The 21711-nt window shown below is 45.2% G+C and overlaps 1 protein-coding gene across 7 annotated transcripts in view; it reads right to left on the bottom strand.

Annotated features, from left to right (window-relative positions):
* Positions 1–466: 466 nt before the first annotated feature.
* rerea (arginine-glutamic acid dipeptide (RE) repeats a) overlaps positions 467–21711 on the bottom strand; it is a 121710-nt gene continuing 100465 nt past the window's right edge. For 4 of the 7 annotated variants that reach the window (XM_034144811.1, XM_034144812.1, XM_034144810.1 and 1 more), the window contains 12 exons: positions 17249–17329; positions 8350–8512; positions 8138–8230; positions 7475–7674; positions 7054–7212; positions 6853–6966; positions 5375–6762; positions 4517–4739; positions 3717–4434; positions 2955–3116; positions 2688–2856; positions 467–2584 (listed from right to left, as the gene is read on the bottom strand). In XM_034144811.1, coding sequence (XP_034000702.1) covers positions 2551–2584; positions 2688–2856; positions 2955–3116; positions 3717–4434; positions 4517–4739; positions 5375–6762; positions 6853–6966; positions 7054–7212; positions 7475–7674; positions 8138–8230; positions 8350–8512; positions 17249–17329 — 3504 coding nt within the window. In that variant the 3' untranslated portion in view covers positions 467–2550. Of the gene's footprint in view, positions 2585–2673; positions 2857–2954; positions 3117–3716; positions 4435–4516; positions 4740–5374; positions 6763–6852; positions 6967–7053; positions 7213–7474; positions 7675–8137; positions 8231–8349; positions 8513–17248; positions 17330–17996; positions 18353–21711 lie in introns of those variants that run through there. The other 3 variants (XM_034144815.1, XM_034144816.1, XM_034144813.1) reach the window with 3 other exon arrangements.

Below are 21711 nucleotides of genomic sequence, written 5' to 3'. Positions count from 1 at the left end.
CAGAGCAATATTCAGCTCTCAGATTTACTACCTGCTGCTGGGGTGATCTCCTAAAGCTGTGTTTGTTTGTGTAGCTGAGAAAATGAAAGGCTGGGGAAAAAGTAAGAAACAGGAATGCTTGATCTATTCTGTAACATGTTTCTCCCGTCAAGCAAAAACTCTATTATTCAAGAGCAAATGTAGGACATGAGTATTATCAAGACAGACCCAGCATCAGTCCCTCTTGCTCAGCTGGAGAATCACATTTCACAAATGAAAAAAAAACAAACAGAGGGAATTAAGCGTTTTCTGCTTTCTTTCTTTGCCATTTAGTGACCGAGCGGTGAGTAATCAAAATAGTTTACCCTTATAACAGGATTATTGTGTCTCACGGCTGATGGGATTTAGCAGTGTGCTTTACCTCAGCACACAAACAGACGAGTTCACAAAGAAATCGATATGATGCATCAAAAGGCAAGAGACAAAATACATTTTCCTGTGGTGTAACTTAGTCGTTTATTTTAATTCCACAAATTTTTCAAAAAAATTACAAAATACTCAAATGGAGAGAACACAGGACTCACAATTTTTCTTATTATTTCTACTTTTTGTTTACATTGTGTCATCCCATGGCGACTACTCATATATACAATAAGCTTCAAGATACCAGTATATATATAAATCTTAGCAGTCAGAATTTACATTCTGCTATTGCCGCTTTGAAACAAGAAGCTAAACCATTGACAACACTTAACATCAAAGGTTTTGGAGACACAAAAAGAGGGAGTAAAAGGCAAGGGAATCGTCAGGAAAATGAGGCAAAGATGATGATGAGGAGAGACGAAGATCGGTGGGAGATGGCAAGACAAAGAGACGGGTTGTTGTCGGAGCTTCAAAGACTTTTCGGATTTGTAAAAAGGGGGTGTGAGTTTGATGACATTTGCAAGCATTTAAATGTAAATGATAGTGCTCCAAGGGGAAGATATGGTCACTTTAAAATGCAAGTACAGTTTCTTCATTTGGTAAAAAAAAAAAAAAAATGTCCATGACGGTCAAACAGTCTTAGTGCATGAAACAAAAGCAGAACTTCTTTCATGGCTACAGCAAAACAAAAACTAAAATACTTGAGCTCATGTGCACTGGTATGACAGGTCAACACAACTTGTAACAGTCAGTGGCACACACAATCACACACACCGAGGCCCAGGAGTGTGTGTGTATCCCTAAGGAACCAAGGCATACGGAAACATTGTGAGGAAAACACACACGCTCGCACACAATCATGACCCTCTAGCTCCTGGTGGTCTCGTGTCGGCAGGCCCCTCCTCTAGTGTCACAGTGAACATTATTACAGCCTAGCTGGAGGATTCTCAGTCGGACACGAGCCCTGCATCGAACATGGGTGACCGGACCAGGTGAAGAAAAAGGGGACGTCAACAACACAAATAGCACCGACTCACAAACCATTCACACATTTAAAACAATCCTGAAGTCATGTTAGCCTCCTGATACAATGAACAAAGATACAACTCAGGTCCTGGTCATTTAAAAAACTTGAAGCATTTTAAAATGTCTTCAGCTCAGCCAAATATGTCTCTGGCGTCCACAATTAAAATCTCTGTAAAAAAAAAAAAAAAGGAGAAATGAAATATTACTCCAATGTCTGGACTCTGTTATTGATTTAAGGCGAAAAGAATAAAACCAATTGAGTGGAGCTTAAGGAAATTCTCTCAGTGCAAACTCTTTCTTTAAAATCCATGGCTTCCGTGTGCACTCCACAGAAACCTCGGTGACTCTGTGTCACCTCTTCAAGTCTTTCAAATGATTAACTCAACATGTTGAGTTTACACATTGTGACAACCTGCGGTGTGTCGAAGGTGTGTGATGAATGGATGTGTGTGTGTGACAGGTTTATGGTTCACATGGTGTGTGTGTGTGTGGGGCTAAATCTAACACAGTGATGTCAGAGGAACGTTACAACTGAACCACAACTCTCTCAGGAACTGCTCATATAATGCCATGGTGCTCCCCTCTGAAACAAGGGATAATGCTTCAAAACAATTATATCGGAGGTTGAAACGACTTGGTTTGGAGTCCACACCTAGTAATAATAATAATTATAATAATAATTATATGTTTATATATACTATTTACAGACTCAAAAACGCCATGCTGTAGCTTTTCTTAAAATTATGAAAAACCTTCAACAATGTATTAAAATAAATGTTGAGTTTAAGATAGCACTTTTTCCATAAACGGCCTGACCGGTCTTGTCTTTTTTTTTGTTTATAAGCACAGTGTCTTGTTCTAGCACCTACAAAAAAAAGTCAGGGAAGCTTGTCATGCAGGAGTCTTGATGACGTTGTCACTACTGGCTATATACCAAAGAAAGTAAATGTCTTGAAAAATTATAATAAAGAAAAATAAGGAGTCCTTGACGGGAACAAAAACCCAATATCAGAAGAATTCTCAGACGATCCACTTGGCCTTTTCTGTTCTTCAAAACTGAATGAACAACTCTGTAACATCTTCCCGTGTCCTGCACCTGTCAGTCGCTGCCTCTCGGGCTGGTTACAGCTGCTTGTCACTCTCCTTTTTCAGCCGACTGAAACACAAACAACAAAGTGTTAATATATTCGGGCAACGGAAGTCAATGGAAAACAAAGTGAATGAATCCAAAGGTTTTATAGTCACATTTTTTGTTGTACCTGTAGTAGTCCTCCTGGCCAGGCATGGGTCCTCCGTGCATGTGATGGTGCCCGTGCAGCCACTGCTGCTCCATGGCCAGCCTCTGGAGTTCAGCGGACTGAGCGTGCATGGCCTGCAGCTGGTGGGCTGCGGACATCTGCGGCGGCAGCTCGCGGGGGTATGGAGTACCTGCAGGAGGCACAAACAGGAGATTAGATCAGGCCATCTGGCAGAGATTGATAGATTGGATGGCCTTAAATGACAGAGGATGTTGGCAGAAAGCCTACCGAAGACTGGGTGGCGCAGCATCTCGTGTTCATGCGGGTTGCCTAGCAGAGCGTTGGGGATGGCGCCGGGGGGGTAAGGGAAGCGAGCCAGGTGAGGGCCTCCGAGGGGGTCTACCAGGGGATGGCCCCCGGAGCCTGGAGGACACACTAGACACTCCCCACCTATTAGGGGGCAGAGAATAAGGTTAATGGTACATTCATTTCATTACAGAGTATCACAGACAGTGCATGCTTTGGGCATTAGTGACACACAGCTTAATATAATGTTCCTCCTCTCAAGGTTGACCAAAAGAGTGCAGGGACAGTGTTACTATATTTATCCTCTGTAAAGCATCTGTTGGCTCCATCAGAAATGTTCTGAGTTTATAATATGCCTTAATCTAATCTCATATGTCAACGCTGTACATTCCTACAGAGACAATTAAATATGAACTTGCTTTTCACGCATGTCCAATAAGAAACGATTTATCTGAGTGCCCCTAGGCTCTATTTTTGGTCCTAAAAAATACTTTTACTTATATTTACTTTATAAATATATTTTTTTATCTCGTCACCCTTTCTATGTCAAAATACATAATTTAAGCACAAGATATAACATACTAACATGAATATCACACACAAAAGTGCAAAACTATGTTTTAATATATTAATTTGAATATAATACAATATATAATCTAGTTGTTAGAATTAAGTTAGTTGCTCTGTTATAATGCAGTATTTATAAGTGGTGTTTGCATGCATGTCTACGGGGCTTTCTTTTACCTTGGTGAAGAGGGTCTTGCTGGTGGAGGTGTAGGTGTGAGTGAATATGCGAGTGCTGGTGGTGGTGTGGCGTGACGTTGAACATCTGTAGGCGGGCGATAGGGTCGTTGGCCACTGCGGCCATCCTCTCAGCATGGAGTCTCTCTGCAGCCAACCTCTCTGGGTAGCTCATTTCTGGCCGCAGCTGGGGCCCAGCGAGGGCCAGTCGCTCACGCTCTAATGGGTTCAGGCCCGGATGGAAAGCTGCGAAATGGTGAGGGCCGGCCATGTGGGGCAACGAGATGGCTCCATGCCGGGCAAAGTGCTCCATGGGGTTTGTGGAAGGGTGAAGTGAGTCCATCTCTGGAGGCTTAACCTCGAAACCAGGTTTCATCCTCTCCCTCAGCTCCCTCTCACGAATCTCCCTCTCGCGCATCTCTCGCTCCCGCAGCTCGCGCTCCCGCATGCCCGGGTCAGCATTGTACAAGCCGGGCATGTGATAGGCCAGCAGCGGGTCTGCGGGGTTGAGGGACACAAAGAACGGGTGGTTTCGATTGTTCGGGGACATGACGTGGGGTCGGGCGTACTCGCTGAGTGTTCGCAGGGCAGGAGTGTCGGGGCCGATGTACGGAGGCACAGCTGCGATCGTAGTGGGGGGCCCGTCGTATTGGTGCCGCATGTGAACAGGGCCGCCCATATGAGGGTCACCCATCCTGCCATCATGAGAGGAACTGGCTTTCTGTAGAGAAAGAAACACCGTGTTTAGAAGGATTCAAAAGAAAAAGAATGGTTACTATGCAGAGCAAAACAAAAGCACTCACCACAGCTCGCTCATGCTCCTTTTCTCGCTCCCGCTCTCTTTCTCGCTCTTTTTCCCTCTCCCTCTCTCTCTCCTTCTCGTCCCTAACTTTCTGCTCTGCTTCCCTCTTGGCTTTCTCCAGAGCTTCCTCTCGCTTCTTGGCCAGTTTCGATGAAGCCAGTGGAGTGAAGTAGTAATCTGTCCTAGCACACGAGTTGTACCCCCGGTCCAGGTGCTTGTAGAACCTGTGGTCATGGGCAAGATAAAACAATACTCAGAAAAGTGGAAAGATGTTGCCGTTCATAAATTAATACTGGTTACAAAGCAAACAAAACAGTATAAAGAGATATAAATGTTTAATTGAGCATGTTGAATAGCAGGCTAATGTCCCATCAGATGAAACGATAGCTTGTATTAGCTTACACGGCTCCATTATTCAAAAGGAAACAAACTCCCTTGATATTCACTTTTGCTGCTGTGTTGAGTATGTATTAAAACCCTCATTGCTATTCATTGGCTGTCTGAGAGCCACTTAAGCACAAGGCAACTACAGATACTCATATTCAGATGCCTCGGTTCACTCGCATCTCACTGTAATTAATCTCCCTGCTCTCCATCCCTGATAATTCCTCGCCATCAGCCTCTCAGAGCTCAGGGCTAATTGTGGCCTTGGATGGCTGTTTTGCTGAGGACATCCGATTTGTTGCTTACATCAAAGCCTTCAAATCTGAAGGCAGCGTGTCTTTGTTGTTGGAAGTGTTTGAGAGCTAATCAGCATCCTCAGACAAGACAGTAAGTGCTGATGAATAGCATCTTGTGTAGGTGTGTGTTTTTCTCTCTTACAGATCGTGTTTGTGTAGAAATGTATGTGCAGACGTACCGTGCTGACTGGCTGGCATGGCTGGGCACATTGACGATGGTAGGCTCTGGGGAGGGGCTTCTCTGTGGGGGTGGGGGGCTCTCTGGCTCCTCCATCTCGTCCAGAGGCTCCTCTTTGATGTGTACAGGTGGGAGTCCCGGGCCGGGGCCGGCACACGGGACTGAGGCAGGCAGTGGCATGGAGATGGAGGAGGGAGCGGAGGAGGAAGGCGGCTGTATGCCAGGCATAGAGTTTGATGAGGTGGGGGGAGGGCCTGACGGAGGTAGAACTGTATTGAAAGGATGCGACGTAAAGGTCGGCTGCGGGGGTCCGCCGGGGTGTGAGGCTGCTGCTGCGGAGGAGGGCGGCAGGGGAGGGGCTTGAGGAGGTTGGTGGCTGGCTGATGGGGGCAGGCTCTGGGACTGAGTGAGAACGGGGGGCTGGGCTGGTGGAGGCTGGAGCTGCTGCCCCTGAGGCATGAGCTGTAGGGGAGGGGGGTGTGCTAATGGAGGATGGTGGATGGGTAAAGAACTGAGGGGCTTGAGGGCAGGAGGTGGAGGCAGGTTTGAAGGCATCTGAGGGAATGGAGGCGCTGAGGCGTGGGGCGGGTGTTTGTGAGACTGTGGGTTGGGCATCTGTGGGATGGGTGTGGTTGGGGGAGGCTTGATGTGAGGCATGGACATAGGGGCGGGGGGAAGGGGCTGCTCTCTGGGAGGCTGGCATCCACTCTGAGCGGATGACTGGGACTGAGAGGGAGGCGAGTGCGGCCTCTGCTGTGATTGGCCAGGGATTTGAAGGGGTGGGACCTGAGACTGACCCACAGGGAAGCCCTGAGGGGGCATGGAGTGAGGGTGAGGCATGTGTGAGGGGCCAGGCTGCAGCGGATGGGGCATGGGAGGCATGGGCCCGTGATGCGAGCTGGGTAATGACGGAGGTGGACCTGGGGGGCCAGGAGGCGGAGCCAATGGTGAATGTGGAGAGGGAAGCCTTTGAGGGTGGAGGGACGCTCCTGACTGGATAAGAGACATTGGGCCTGGCTGGGGCAGAGCCAGGGGAGGTAGAGAGGTGGAGGCCGCTGTGGGGGAGACCTGTGGGGGCAGTGAGGGGGCTGAGGTTGTGGGTGGAGGCAGTGCAGCGGGGGCGGCTGAGGGGCCGGGCTGACACTGGATGACTGGGGGGTGCTGGCTCTGCAGGAGGTGCTGGCTCTGCAGGAGCTGCTGGGCGGACGAGTCTGAGTCGCTCTCGTTGTCCCGCGGGCTGGGGATGCTCGGGGAGGAGCTGCGGTTGTCCTGGTCAATGTCCTTAGGGTCGCTACTGAGCTCCTCGTTGACGCTGCGCCCGTCAGAGCTCTCGCCCTCCCCCTCCCCCTCCCCCTCGCACTCTGAGGGCGAGTCTGGCCGACTGAGCTCCTGAGGGACAGAGCAGAGAAAGGTATTAGGACACCAAGTCTATGCATTCCTTTAAAATAGTATAGAACATCACAAAGACCCCAGACTCACTTGTGTCTTGGACTTTTTAACGCCGGCCCTGTCTGGCTCCTCTGTGTCTGAGGCTCCTTTCTCTCGCGGCCGCTTGGCGCTCTTCATAGGTGAAGGAGCCTCCTCTTTAATCTTCTGTGGAGCCAAAGAAGCAGAGCCGTTAGGAGACATTTCACAAAGACAAAGAATAACAACGTTCCCAGCAGTCTGCGCTGTGTTCACCTTGCTGGGCTTCTTCATGGAGTCCGTCTTGCTGTCAGTGCTGTCGGTACTTGCTGCGCTGGGCGAGGTACGCCCACTGGAGCGCAAATCCTCGTTGGTAGGTGAGGCTCTGCCATCAGGACTGGTCTGCTTCTTACGACCACTACGTAGCGTCGACATCTGAACAACAAACAGAACCATGAATAATGAGGAATATGAGGGCGTCATATATTTGGATATAAGAAATAAAGATCCACATTTAAGTTCCAATCCAATTTGTGTCGATCTTTATTTATAAAACCAACATTTGTGAAACAGTGAATGTCAAAGCTGTCCCTGTGCTACTTCAGGAGCAGCCTATTGCTTTGCCGTCTGGCTCCAGGGACACCTCTTCTATGGTTCCTGAAGGTGAAAATAGAGGGACAGATGAGTGAGTACGCACCGAGCCTCGGTTCCGTCGGGTCCTCATGCTATGCTTCCCGCTGAGTCCATCTTCTTCCTCTTTGACAGGTTTGAACATAAATGGCGGCGGGTCCACAGGCTTCTCTATGGGGGGCAGCTCACCGTACTTCTTGAAGTGAATCCGGCAGTCTGTGCAAAGCAAGATGTTCTCCCGACCCCCGTGGTGCCAGTCCTTGGAGGCTGAGGAAAGCCATTTACAGTTGTGAAAAAACACTCACACGGGTAGTAAGAAGATCACACAATAATATTGTCGAAATAAGAGAAGTAACTTTGTAGTTTAACATCTAACGAGATAAATATCTTTCATGCGGTTGATGAATCAATGATAAATGATCTTCACTTTAAGTAATGTACTAATAAGGTCTACATGGGTTAACACCGTGATATCAGTGTTATTAGACGCCCTAGTTGTGATGGCAGTCTGATCAGATCCTGGCACTGTGAGCCAGCTGTGTAGAAAGATAATGAGGTGAACAAGCTGGGGGCTCATGTCTTATTTGATCAAATTAGATTTTCTGATGCCCATCTGTCACACAATGCTGTGTTGTGAGAGCTCACACTGTTGCTAATAAAGACAGGAATAGCCAAAGTGGTTCTTATTGACCAGTATGAGTGTTTGTAAATGTGTAACGTGGTAACCTACTGGTAGTGAAACAGTGGCGGCAGGCGTAGCCCTTCAGCTCCTGTTCGCTGTCTTCACTGTCAAAGTCATCTTCGCTGGCTGAGCTGAGGTCCACTGGAAGAGAGAGGAAGAAAACAAATGTTACAAACAACCCTGGAAAACCAGAATATATCAGGTCAACATGTCTCCCACTTTGCTCTCTGACGGCCAATGAAATGATCAAATGTACTTACAAAACTCGCTGGAGGGGGGGCGTGAGGGAGTGTTGACAGGAGTAGAGGCTGTTCGCGTCTTGATGCGGCGGAAGACGGGCTGGCGGCGGTGTCGGCGGTGGGCTCGACAACTGGCCGCTTCGGGGGTCTTCTTCCAATAGTAGTAGAAGGTAATAAGCTCTCCCTGAAACGAAAAAGAAAACACATTCACTTAAAAACTGACAATTATATCACAGGAACACAAGCAGTCAAAATATTGAAAACGAGGCATCGCTTTTGACCGCAAAGAGGTGACTCGTGAAAAATAAATTAAAGGTCTACTTGGAAAATCTTCACTGTGAAATATCTGCAGTTCAGATGATCAATGATGTGGATAATACACATTAGCAGTCAGCACAGTATTTCAGTGAAAGGCCATGGAGTGGACAAGTCCATGCCGGGATTTGTCACTGGCCGGGATGTTTATGCTGTGGCCCTGTCTGTCCCAGGATTAGTGGAGAGGCTCAGTGAATGCAGGGATATTAGGATCAGTGCATTGGTGGCTGCCTGGGTGGCAGGAGCTTGAATGGGAACAAAAGAACATGTCAGCCAGAGCTTTGGCGCTACAAATAGGGAGTGAAATGGCTCCTCGCCCCTTCACTGGAAGAGTCAATTGAACTTTAATCAAACATTCGGAGGAGCGCGCTTGCCAGCGAGCGAGGCGGATAAATCCAGTGTACAAAAGGCCGCCAGGAAATCAATACCCAACTGAAACATTAACACATGCAATCATGGATCAGAAAGCACTTTGCTGAGGCAGCCTGTGCATATTAACTGACGCTTGCCGGGCACACTCATGACAGACAAGCCTTGAAAATTGGCGACAGGAGTCAGAAACAATGATGTCGTTTCCTGTGGGGCCTTGCCCTCTTCTCCCTTACTCTGACCTCTCACTTGTTAGTGGTCCTCCACAAATTCATCGAGGTGTGGTGCGTTTGTTGGTTGGCGGTAAGTCACCTGTAATCTTTGCAGCCCAGAGGGCAGCCATCTACGGTCTGAGGTCTGTTAAAACTGCTGCTCAACAAAGCTCCCATGGTTTAATGGCTATCGATTGTTTTCCTTCTTCGCCTCAGCTGAGAAACGCAACATAAATTAGTCAGTGCATTGCTCTCAAAAATGCATTAAAGGCTTTCAGCGACAGCTTAACATCTTACCCCAAAATTGTACAGAACAGGAAAGGATATGATGAAATGGTAAGTGGCAATTTCAAAGTGTAAAGGCTGGTATTAATGAAAACATGAGGGTAACTGCTGCTTTAATTTGTTATCTCATGAAATACAAAGCCACTTGAGGCTAGTTGGTTTCCTGGTATAGGAGAAAACACAGGTCAGGGATAGGCCAGCCTTTGCTCCTTTATTGTTCAACAGGTCGTTTGGATATTTGACATTAAGGAACAAGTCAAGTCTCAATCACTGCTTTGATTGGTAGAAAAAGCTCAACTCAGCAGGCGTAGGCTTGTTTAATAAGATCTCCCTTCATGTGGCTCTTAGGGGAAATTCATATCTACTAGTGAGTGTAGGACTCACGTCTTATCAGGCAGAGCAGAGCCGGGAACATTTACTGAGGGTGTCTGAGCTCAATGACACCTTCTCAAATTTCAGGGTAAATGAAGGTGCTGCGCTGTGTCATGCCGGTGCTCCAGAGGAAAAGTGTCTCAAGACCCACTGCTTTAGTTGGGTGTTTAGTACAGAGACGGTTTTACATGTAGAAGCCAAGCAGAGACAAATATATATATTGTTATAATATCTCCAATTGTTTGTCCATGTTCATGCCAAGATCAGAGCAGCTAATTATGATTATAGCTCTTTTATGATGCCATGTTTTTTTGCTTCTCTTTCAGGCTGGTAAGAGAACGTTCTATTCCTTCCCTGTGCGGCCCCCCTCTTCAGCCCCTCGGCCGGGCAGTTGGAAAAGCAGGGCGCAGGTGCTCACTGAGGGAAGGCAGGCGTCCTGATGTGAAATCTAATTGAAATGTGCAGATCAAAAGTCTCGAGTGTTGCCGAGCGCTGGCTTTGCTCTGTGTCTAATGACTGTTCTCAGCAGTGCCTCTCTGCCTCCTCCCTGCAGGCTGACAACTACACGGCCCCAACAACAGCTTGGCAGACGCGGGGAAAGGTCACTCTGCCTCTCCATCACTTACACTGTGTCAAGTGCCCTTACATCAGGCAGGGGCTAATGAAAACATTAACTTGGGCTTTTGAATGTGAAATAACAGGTGCAATGAAGAGCAGGGTATAAATGAAAAAGGGAAAACAAAAGAAGCCGCTTTGTTAAAGTTGACTAAATGTTTTGAGTTGAAAAGTTATTGCCAGTTAAAAATAAGGAATGTGTTATTGGACATATTTTAGCTCAACAGTCCGCACATTTTGCATACAGTCACTGGCAAACTGTAGTGCATTTCTATTTGATGACTGTCACTAAAGTGCAGTCAACAGGAGTTCGACAGATTACCCCTCTTAGCCTGCCTGAATGTCAAATTTGGTTCCCCTGACAACAATTCTCACCTCATACACTGACTGTTCTTTTTGTCATGCTGCCATATTCCCACTCCAACACTTAAACTTCCCTCAACTAGCGTTTCCTCTCCATGATTGGATGTTTAGCCAGTGACTTTGTACGTAGTTATTGAGTAATGTTTTTGTTTCTTCTTAAAATGAAGATGACAGTAAAACTGAAAAGCCCTCCATGAACCTGCAACTAAAACAGTTCACCGGTATCCGCAAAAAATTCAGGGAAATACTTGACATAGAAATGTAAATTGGCCCAGTCCTCCGCACCATAATTTCCCCCCATTCCTGTAAATCACTGCAGAGCGGTACAGAGTGTGCTGCCACTCCGCAGTTCATAAGATAGTGACAACATAAGCTCAGCATTATAAGGCCTTTTAGACTGCTTCCATCTGCAGGAGCTTTCTGCCCACTGGATTATCCGACAAGGAAAGGGCTTACCCTCCTATCACGACTTCCATTCCAGTTATTGCCACTTAAAATGGTGAGTGAAAATGGATGTGAAGTAAGATTATGTACAGTAATGTTTTCATGACACTCGCTGATGAACAAGTTCTTCCACCATAGTAAAACGATTTGCACTCTACTTAATTAGAATAAATGCCTTTAAAAATAATATATGCTTTGGAGTGTATTATACAAATCGTATTCTGCCATTAAAATACACAGTTTTTATATGTATTTATATGATTATATATGAAAACTATATGTAACCCTGTAAATCTATAGTCGACAGGTTTTAAACTCTGTGTTGTAAACTATCTAATTTTACGGTTTGTAAGACTTCTACTGGTATGTTAGCATGAATCCTCTACAGTTTAATTGCTGGTGGGAGTACAGGTTGCGGCTGAGTGGGAGTGCATGGTCCTGCACGGGGCTCGGTGGGCCTGTATGTGCGGGGAAGGGCTGGGGGTGAAGGCTAAACGTGTGTATTTACACCCTCATCCCCTCTCAGGCCCAGGCCCGAACAGATGGTTTCTGTTTTTCCTGGCAGATTTGTGACAGAGCCACAAAAGGCCCCTGCTTTGACATGAAGCCAAACGGTTAAGGCCGTTACTGGCAAGAGCAGGGGAAGGAGGAGAGAACAGGGGCGAGCTGAGGAGGGGGAGGGCCAAGAGGGAGGAATAAAGAGCCAGCAGTGGACAACAATGGACAATTGACATTGAATCTCACCACAACAACTGGGAAAAAAAATTCTCTGCCAATAATAATGTCTGCTAAAAACTAGAAGGTAGCAGTTTAGCTGCTGCGCATGTGGTTTCTGGGTTCTGGTGGCTGATAGTGAGCTGTGTAAACATCCATTAGTGCTGCATGGTCCTGCGCTCCTCCTGCTTCTGCACAGTCTACAGCCGGAGGAGGGAGAACTGCTTCTTGATTCATGTCAGCGAGGTGAAGGGAGACATATTTCTCTGAGCTAAATCAAACCAGGGTTTAATTATGCATGTGCTCGACCCCTGGACTAGGTATTCTTCATCAGCCGTGACAGGTTGAACAGTATCGTTTCAGTGAGTGGTGCTTGACTTTTACATCCTCCTCATGCTGACTGTAACTGTAGGGGGTGACTTTGTAATTGCCAGTGTGGTTAAGCAGGTCAGAGGTGTGTTTGTGATGCCTGCAGGGCCATTTGACATTGAATTGAAAAATTGCATGTTTATTTATCTTGAGCCTAATGACCCCATTCCTATTAAAGTAACCATTAAAGGATATTGATGATTAAAATAATGCTCTATTACTTCAGTTCAATAGTATTTTTCACATAATATGCAGATAAAACGTTAAAAAACATTCCTGCAAATTGAATATGAATACTGGATTAAATCAAATATATATTCTTTGTGACTGAATAGTGAAAGGACATTGGCTTGTGGAGCAGAGTGCGTGCGAAAAGCGTTTAAATAGACAGCCATCCCTGCTGCGCAGCGCCTTTCTGCTGGAGAATGACTGAATAAGCTCTGCTTTCACAGGTCAGGGATGCACATGCTGAAGAATCAGCACTCGTGTTTTTCCTGCTGTAAGCGCTTTTGCCAATGAAAGCAGATTGGATGGCAACAGTGCCTTTCTGCTGGAGGGTTGATCCTACGTGTTCTGCTGATAAGCTGGTTCCCCCAAAAACCACAACATGAGCCTACCAAAGAACTCAATTACACAAGGAGCCCCGGTTCTCCGTCTATTAGGCTGAAGGAAAAAAAAGGATTTTGCCCACACTCTGCTGTGCTAAATTGCCTGTGGTCGCTAAAAGAACATCAATACGTGCTGGTTGAGCTTCTTTCTGCCAAAAGCGATTTCGATGCCTAAACAAGTTATATCATTTACCAAACACAGAAACGTTCTGTCGCACTAATGAGAGCGGCTGCCAACTGGACCAGGCCCCTGTAGTTTGTAGCTGCTTTAATTAGTGTTTGAACCAAAGTATTTATAATCACAGTCATCCCCAAGGTTCTGGCTCGGAGCTGAGGACATGGCAATGGATTCAATTTGACGTTTGTACAGATTGTACCGGGGCAAACATCTGCTGTGAGGTTGTGTTGGGAACACTGTTCTCCTGTCGGACATCCTGTAAATGACAGGGCCCGGGGTGGGGTAGGGTGAGGGGAGAGGGTAAGATGCTGCAAGAGCCGCTCAGCACAAGCAAGGCACGATTTTAAAGCTGGGGTCGTCTATATTAATTTGAAATGATTAACATGCTCTACGGTCACAGTGCCCTTTGTGTACCGACCTGTTCCGTCACCTGCTGCAAGTACGACTGAAAAATGAAGGGGTCATTTTTTCAGCTTTTCCCAGCTGTTTTATTCAACTGTTTGCCATCTAAGAACACTTGTTTGACTAGTGACGTTAACATGAACCATTCTAACACACTGCCACTGGCAGGAAACAGCCGCACTAAAGGTTTCTTAGAATCATGTTTCCCCCGTCCTATAGTAAATATCACTTGCAGCTGATGTTGTGAATGTATTACTAAAACTGTGTTATATTTCTATATAGATGAATATAACTAAACTTTTCTTAATAAATATTTATTTGATCATTTATACAAAGTTTGACTTAAATACAATAATATCACATTTTTTGTGCTTATGCTTATTCTGTACCAATTTATTGAATGAATTTTCATATTTTTAGAGGAGCAGTCACGAGATAATAAACAACAGGATGCAGGAACGGAGCCTCGGGGGAAACTGAACTGATAAACATTCGGGCATGCACAAAGCTATCGACAATAATTTACAATCATAAAACAAAAGCTTTATGGAGTTTATTAGATTGTGGTTGCTCTGTGTGCTATTGTAAAACATTGTAATGATCTATAAATACATAATACAATGATATTTGAACATAAAGTAAATAAATTGCTTGTACGCGTTTCATGTAACTTGTAACACTTCTCACAGAACACGAAAACACTAGCTGTAATGAATACATTTTTAGACACGAGTTGACTTTTGAGGTTTCTTTTAATCAGTGATCCATATTGACACCTGAGAATAGCCTTGCCCCTAAAATTATAAAAATGTAACAAATTAATACAAACAAAAAAGTTTATATAATCTTTATCCAACATTAATTTCTTAACATTTAACTTGGGAACATTTTCCACCAATGAAAACGCTTGGGCCTATCGACAGTTGAAAAGCCAAAACTTTGTAACTCTCCTGTTTAGATGTATCAGAAGGAGCTGAAACTGATACAAATGTTTTCTGCAAATACTATGTGTTGCTATCCCCGAAAACCACCTCAGTGAAAATATCAGGAGCGGAGCAATCGGATCTGCCATTTCAGCACATTTAGTTGTTTAAACACTGGAAGCTCATGTTGCATGACGTCCTCTCTGAAGGAAATGGTGGCAGCAAAGCGAGTAGCAGACGGTCAGACGACACACCCACTCCCCCCTCGGGGCCTTTATGTGACTTTATATAAAGCATTCCTGAGTGCTAGTCATGCCCGGTGTGTTTACACAGCGCGGGGTGCTTACCCTTGGCACCGGGTGTTTCAGGCGCGCTGGCACTTCAGGGGCAGCGCGGCTATTGGGGGTAGTGGTAGGAAAATAAGGGGCAGACACACGGTACCGGACCTCTGGATATCAGCACAAAGGGTTTTATGCTGTGCGCTCTTGCTCAACGACAGTGGTTTGTGCAGGACTCAAGGAAGGAACATAGTTATTTTTCTGCAACAGCTTCTGATTTGAAGGCTTGGCATGCCAGTGGAATGACAGAAATGCGTGCCTGTGACTGGAGATAATGGGAAAATCTCAGGACCTAAAATAGCTTGTTGTGCTCATGTTTCACAGATAGGATTTTGGATTGAGAAGGTACAAAATAAATAGAGCTTTCCTCGGGGTATTGACTTGGCACTCGGTCAGATCAGTATGATCGCACAAAAGTAAGTTTAATCATAAAGAAACAGTTTATTTTGTTCTGTGACAACCCAGGTTTTTCAGTGTCTTCATTGAGCTAACGCCGCACTTCACCCCTTCTCCTCCGGTCGCTGCTACCCTCCCCATGCTCTCCCAGTCCATTTCTCCTCTTTTCATATGTTTAAAGGGCAGTTTATTTTCCATGTGTTGGGGGAAAATTAATCTCTCTCTTCTCTGTGGTGGTGGCAGGCCGTGATCCTGGAGGAGGTCTATTACCTCTCCTGCCAAGCAGACTCCCCCTCCAGGTTGAATTACATTAATACCTCCTTTATAGCCAATCAACTGGACTAGTTGTATATTTCAAAACCACCAAGAATAATTGAAGAAACGTCTTTGAGGAAACTGTGTTCGTACACTTTAATCTCTTATTCAAGAGGTTCAAATTGGCTTTGAGGAATAAAGCATGTAGCACAAAGGAGGTGACAGTAAAGAATTTTTTAGTCAAAATATGACATGAAATGTAGGGGGTGTTTGAGGAGCAGGGCCGACATATCCTCAGCTGACAGCAGACGAGGACATGAAGTGGCGAGAAGTATGACAAACACCTCTGATTTTCCTTTGATGTGTGTGTCAGCGCTGTATGGGTGCACTTCCAGCAGGAGCAGCCCGACAGAAAACAGCAAGGTCTGCATTGCTTTATGAATCAAAATGCTAGGAATAATTTAACAGCTTAGTCAAAGGTGTGGAGGACTCTGCAGAACATGAAACATATACAGCAGCATGTTTCCTTAGTAGTCGAGATCAAAACCCAACACCTCACTTACAGTTTTCCTTATGCAGATATAACGAGAAAGAGATGATAGTGAAACGCTGCAAGACCGTTTGAATAGCAACAACACAGTCTGGGTGGTTGCTATGTTTTTGTTTCCAACACGATTATCACATTTTAAAAGCCTAGCTGTTGTTTATAATTGCTAGTCCTGGATTTGACCCACTTGTACCATGAAACAAGTCACAGTTCAGTAATGATTAACACATTGACGCACGCACACTCACACACAGAGTGAAACTGACGTCCTTCTCCCCGTGTACATGAACAACAAACAGTTCCTCATAGCACAGCAGATATTGATTCACTGTCCTCTTTAACAACATGTTTGTCAGTGTTCTTAAAACTAGCAGGAAATAAGAAGTATAATGCTCAACACAGATTATAATTTACCCTTTCAGATAGTTAAGCACACAATAATCTGTGTTCACAGTAGAAGGTGCTCAATGCTACATTAGTGGTACAAGTTTTAATTTTCAGGTCTTTTAACTACAATGACTTACTCTTGAAAGCAACACCATTTTGGAGTGAGGGAAGTTGGATTTTATAAAGAAAGGCATGTGTCTTCTGTCTCTATAATTGATCTTCAAGTTGCCACTTTGACATACAAAATACTAAAGTTTTCAGCACAACTATTAGAGAAGTTGTTACTGTTATTCACTTCAAAAGGCTCCAATATGAACCTGCTTTTGAATCCTTGTGAGAGCCATTATGCTACACCTTAGAGTTAACTACTCCAAAGGTCTTAAGTGATGCTGAAACACTTACAATCATGAGATAGAGCAGGTCTGAGATCTGCTTTAACACAGTGGCTCACACCACATCTGCACAGCTTGTTTACTACTTGCTAACAGAGGGTGCTAATTAATGTTCAGCGTGTAGTTTCAGTGGCATCTGTAAGGAAAATTAAACCTTTTCTCTTTTTAGGTATAACACCATTTTTTTTATTTGTTCACGTACAGCATTAAGCCTAGATCTGACAATGATGCAGCTCAGTTGTTGGCTGGAAGAACTTCTTATCAATAAGGCCTCTGGTTAGAAGACAGCTCAAATGATCACGAAAACATTTTTACTGCCTGCGTCTTCCATTAGTTACGAGCAAACCACATGTAGCTCGTACGTTTAGTGGGTATAAAACAAATGAAACACACAGTGAAAAAGTTCCACAGTATAGACAAAATGTAAAGGTCTTACCGTTTCTTTGTTGGGCAGCAGCTCTTTCCGGATCCTGAAGAAGTTTTTGCCGAACTGTCTCAACCCTTTAATGAAGCGCTTCTGCAATTTTTTTTACAGAGGAAGAGGGAGGAAAAAAGAGACCAGTTAGTATCCGTGAAGTCAGCTAAACTGCAACCACATTAAGTTAGAGGCTGACACCACACCAAAAAAACATTGTTTTCCTTTTGCTAGTCTGAGGTTTGATGTGTATCTAGAAATCTCTGTCGCCGTTGAAACTCTGGAGAAAACACAGCCATGTCAGAGCAAAACGAGAGAGGAAATGAGAAGTAAAGCAGAGTGCGACGCTGAGATTAAGCCCATCTTTTCATTTAGAGAGAAAAAACTGTTGAAAAAAATGTAATCTAATATAAAAACATACATGACAGTATACATGTTGAATGTGTTGTTAGTAAAAATTCAAAGTTGAAGTCAGAGCCTAAACTTGAGAGTTTAAAGGCATGAAGATGCCTCACTGTGCATGCTAGACAGTTTCTATTTACGTCTGTATTTTTTGGCAATTTAAAAAGCACAGGAAACATGTCAAAAATGAAAATCAACAAATATACCCTTACATGAGTAAAAGGAATTGAAAGGCATGATGACAGAAATTGCTACTTTATAACATCAGATTTAATCTCACAGGAAAAGGCAATGTGAACATACCACCTCAGCTCACTGAGCACAAAAACAACATCACAAATGGATAAATAGCAAAAAGCTGAACTACCTAAATGTATTTCTTCTCCTTTAAGAGCCACAGACCGCGAGCCATGAATAGCGGAGGCTGAAAACATTCATAACCAGCGAAGCAGACAACCAACAGATTTACTTTCTTGTTCCAGAGGCGAGCCCCGTCTCTCAGTGATCTCAGCCAACCGTTTCCACCAAGTAACTCCAGCAAAAAGCAGATAAAAGTCCTCAAGGAGCAGGGCACACACCTCTACGTCCAGCCACAGATATAGGAAGAATTAGGGAGAAAATCCACAATGTCTCTGACGTTAAATCGCTTTTTTCCTGCTTTTCTTTTACAAGCAAGAAATAGCTTGTCACTCTCTGCTCTTCCACTACAAAGGGGAAGGCTTTACATGTGATCTTTCTGCAAGAGAGCCTCTGGTTCGCAGCAGGCTGGAAAACACGGAGTGGATTCCTGTGCTTCATGTTTGTGCCGAGCACAGCGCTCATTTCAGCCTCTTCTTGATCCTCTAACACCGCATGAGCAGGCTTTATGTCTCTACCCCCACACAGGAAAACCAGGCCCATGTTTGTTACAAAGACTACACCAAAGCTGCCCACTTCATTGGAACAGAAAGCACAGCACTCCTTTAAATGCATTCAGAGCTTTGGGTAAGCACGCACACAGAGGCACAAACTCTACTAGCTGCCAGCCGGAGAGGGGAGGCAGGCTGATACAATTTGTGTGGAGAAAGGTCTCGGACATGGTGGAAAGAGACAAGTGAGAAGGAAAACCAGACACGGAGTGTGTCCTGAGGGACAGGAGATTTTCCATGCCATAAACAGTGCGTTATGTAACCACAGTTTACATACCCAGATTTTGATGGGGAACAAAAGGCCAAATTTACAGAAGTAACACAGCCAGCTGCTAAACACAACTGTCTTTTTAGGAGGGATAATTACAGGCGAGAAAAACAGACCTATATAAACAACAGGAAGGAATGACTGTGTTTATCTCAATTACACAAACAAAGTCAATAGTCTCACGTTTTAAAGTTGAACTGCCTTATTGTGAGGGACAAAATATAAAAGGTAGTCCGAGTTAAACCAGACTAAATAATCCAAAATGACAGGCCTGAATGAAATCTAGACGTTTAACAGCTGACAGCTGAATAGAAGCCGGTCCTCATTACATGAGACAGCAGTTCATTTGCATTAATCAGACTGAAGGTGTAGCAGTTGATTAGCCAGTAGATGGAGCCGTCTCCAACACAAGTGCTCCCCCCAAAACATCCGACACCCATATCCGACCACTCAAAGGGGTGAGGAGCAGATTACCGTTTGGACTGTCAGTCAAACTTCCACAGAGAAGGGCAGAGATTCAGAGGATCTACATTACTACTTTGACAGGCGATGACAAAATTAAGTAAACATTTACTTGAAGAAATCAGCTCCCTTTTCCAGCCAATACAAGTGTCACAAGTCATGAAGTTGAATTTAAGTGCGTAGATAATGACCGTTTTATAAAATGTAGTTTTTTAAGAAAGAGGTACAAAGGATGGAGAGAGCGAGAGAGAGAGAAAGAATTCGAGATGAGTATTTTCAGAGGTAGCTTATTTTTTTTAAGACGGACGGGGATTCTGCTGACAGGATTGAGTTTGGTTTCATCACCGAAGCACTACAACTGGAGAGGAGTTGCGATTGAGATTTCTTTCTTTGCAGTGACGGCAGCACTAGTCAATGATTAGACCTGCCCATACAGCCTGTGTGTCTGTCCTAATTATGTCCCCTTAATTATGTTCCCTGACTGTACTATTTACACAGCCTGTGCGTCTGTCTCCATAGAGAAGCTGTGTGCATGATCCCTCTCTCCTCCCCCCTCTCTTCTGTTTTCTTTCTCTCGCTGGCTCCCCCCTCCCCTCTCCACACGTCGGCTCCAGTTTAAGGCTCCATTTCAGCTGCCTGGGCTCACTGCTCTACAGCCCAGCTAATAAATCATCCGCCAATCTGCTCCCTGAATCGCTCTGCCCCTGCTCCTATTGCTCCAGCCCTGCGTTGCTAGGAAACACAGCGGCAGAGGAGGGGCTGAGAGGGCCGGGGAGAGAGAGAGAGAGAGAGAGAGAGAGAGAGAGAGAGAGAGGGAACGATGGGATGAGGAGGGGGGGGGCTGGGTGGAAGCGCTACCAAATGGCCATCCGCTGAGCAAAAACAACAGGCTTCTCTCTGCGAGTGTGTTCCAGGGAGCTGGCGCTTTTCACCCGCCCCAAGTTTCCCCTCGGAGACTAACAGAGCACTATTGTGAGGCAGGAGAGGAGACATATAAAAGGAGGAGGAGGTCCAGAAAAAAAAGATTCAATAGGCCATTGTTGTGTGTGCGCACTTCCTGCTCCAGAGTTGATTGTTGGGAGTTGTAAAACTGGTTAAGATAAAGCAGACAAACGCGCTAAGATGGTATCATGACGACCAACAGGGCGCAGGCTAAGACATGGAACATAATTCCTTTCTAAATGTCATTAAATGAAAACACAGACACAAGCCAGCCAACGGCAAACAAAGCCACTTTCACTCAATATGGAGCTATTATACTTGACTTGTTGTTAAAAGCTGACCTTTTTTAAAGCCTGCAGTGTGTAAACCCCCGAGGGTGGAGGACAATCAGTCAACTAGCCAAAAGCAACGAAAATCACACTGCCGTCTGTTATAACATATCAGATAGTGAAAAGATTAGCCACGGTGTGCCGACAGGAAATCACAACATGCTTTAAGAAGAGAGGGGAGACCGCAATGACTCTAGACTACCCACATCCTCTTTGCACTGACACTGTAAATAAAAACAAAGACCTATGTTTAGAAAATGTTTTTATATGTTTAAAGAGTTATACGTTTTGATTAAAATATCTCCAAAAATGCTTTTACCGACAAACAAATCCTGTTTTTATATTTACCAAATACCAAACTTGAAGATATATTGCCAGTTTAAGGCAGGCAGAGTAACGTCCTCTGCTTTCCTTCGCTCATACTGACATAAGAGGTGACAGGAAATTCCAGCACACACCCATCCTGCCTGCTATTTAGTTACTAAACAACCCTAAAAAGCATTGCTGGCACTGCACCATAAAATGCACTGTTGACAATAAATCTTTGATGCAGCAGACAACACTCCCTCGGCAGACGAGAAACAGCCAAGTAAAGCTGCTCATCTAACTTTTAAATAATCCACAGCCTGCAGCAGGGGATGCGGGGCGGCATGTTGTGTTTTATCTGCCTGTGGTGTTTTCGGTTGTGCGGTGTGTTATTTGGTCTGTAGGCTTGTGTTCAGCCACTGGGGGGCCGCTACTCTCTCTGCCTTCCCCTCATCTTTCCTCCCTCCCCTCCCGCCTCTGTGCTGCCGGCAGCCTGCTTCAGTCATCCATCAGCTAAAGACACAGGCGGAGATAAGCCGTGGCACGGTGCAGCTGGCGGAGGAATAGACCTGCCGCCCCGCAGCAGTCATAGATCAGCCTCTCCGTCTCTGACATGGCGACACACAGCGAGGAGGAGGCTGCTGCTGCTGCCCATTGTTTATATGGCACCTCCTGTTGGCCGATGCATTATTAGCACCACTTATTTACAATCAGGGCTGACAGCAGCTTCATGTAAAGAGAGCAGGAATCCTTCAGTGACCTTAGCCAAGTCTGCAGGTACAGAAGATGTAATACTAAAGGTTTATTTATTCAGACTTATTGAGACGGGAGAGGAGATGGAGATGGAGGGGGGAGATTTATTGAGAC

This window comes from Trematomus bernacchii, unplaced genomic scaffold (assembly GCF_902827165.1).
Source record: "Trematomus bernacchii unplaced genomic scaffold, fTreBer1.1, whole genome shotgun sequence".
Lineage (NCBI taxonomy): Eukaryota > Metazoa > Chordata > Actinopteri > Perciformes > Nototheniidae > Trematomus > Trematomus bernacchii.
Note: the sequence above shows the minus strand (reverse complement) of the source record. Positions and strands in the feature narration are given on the sequence as shown.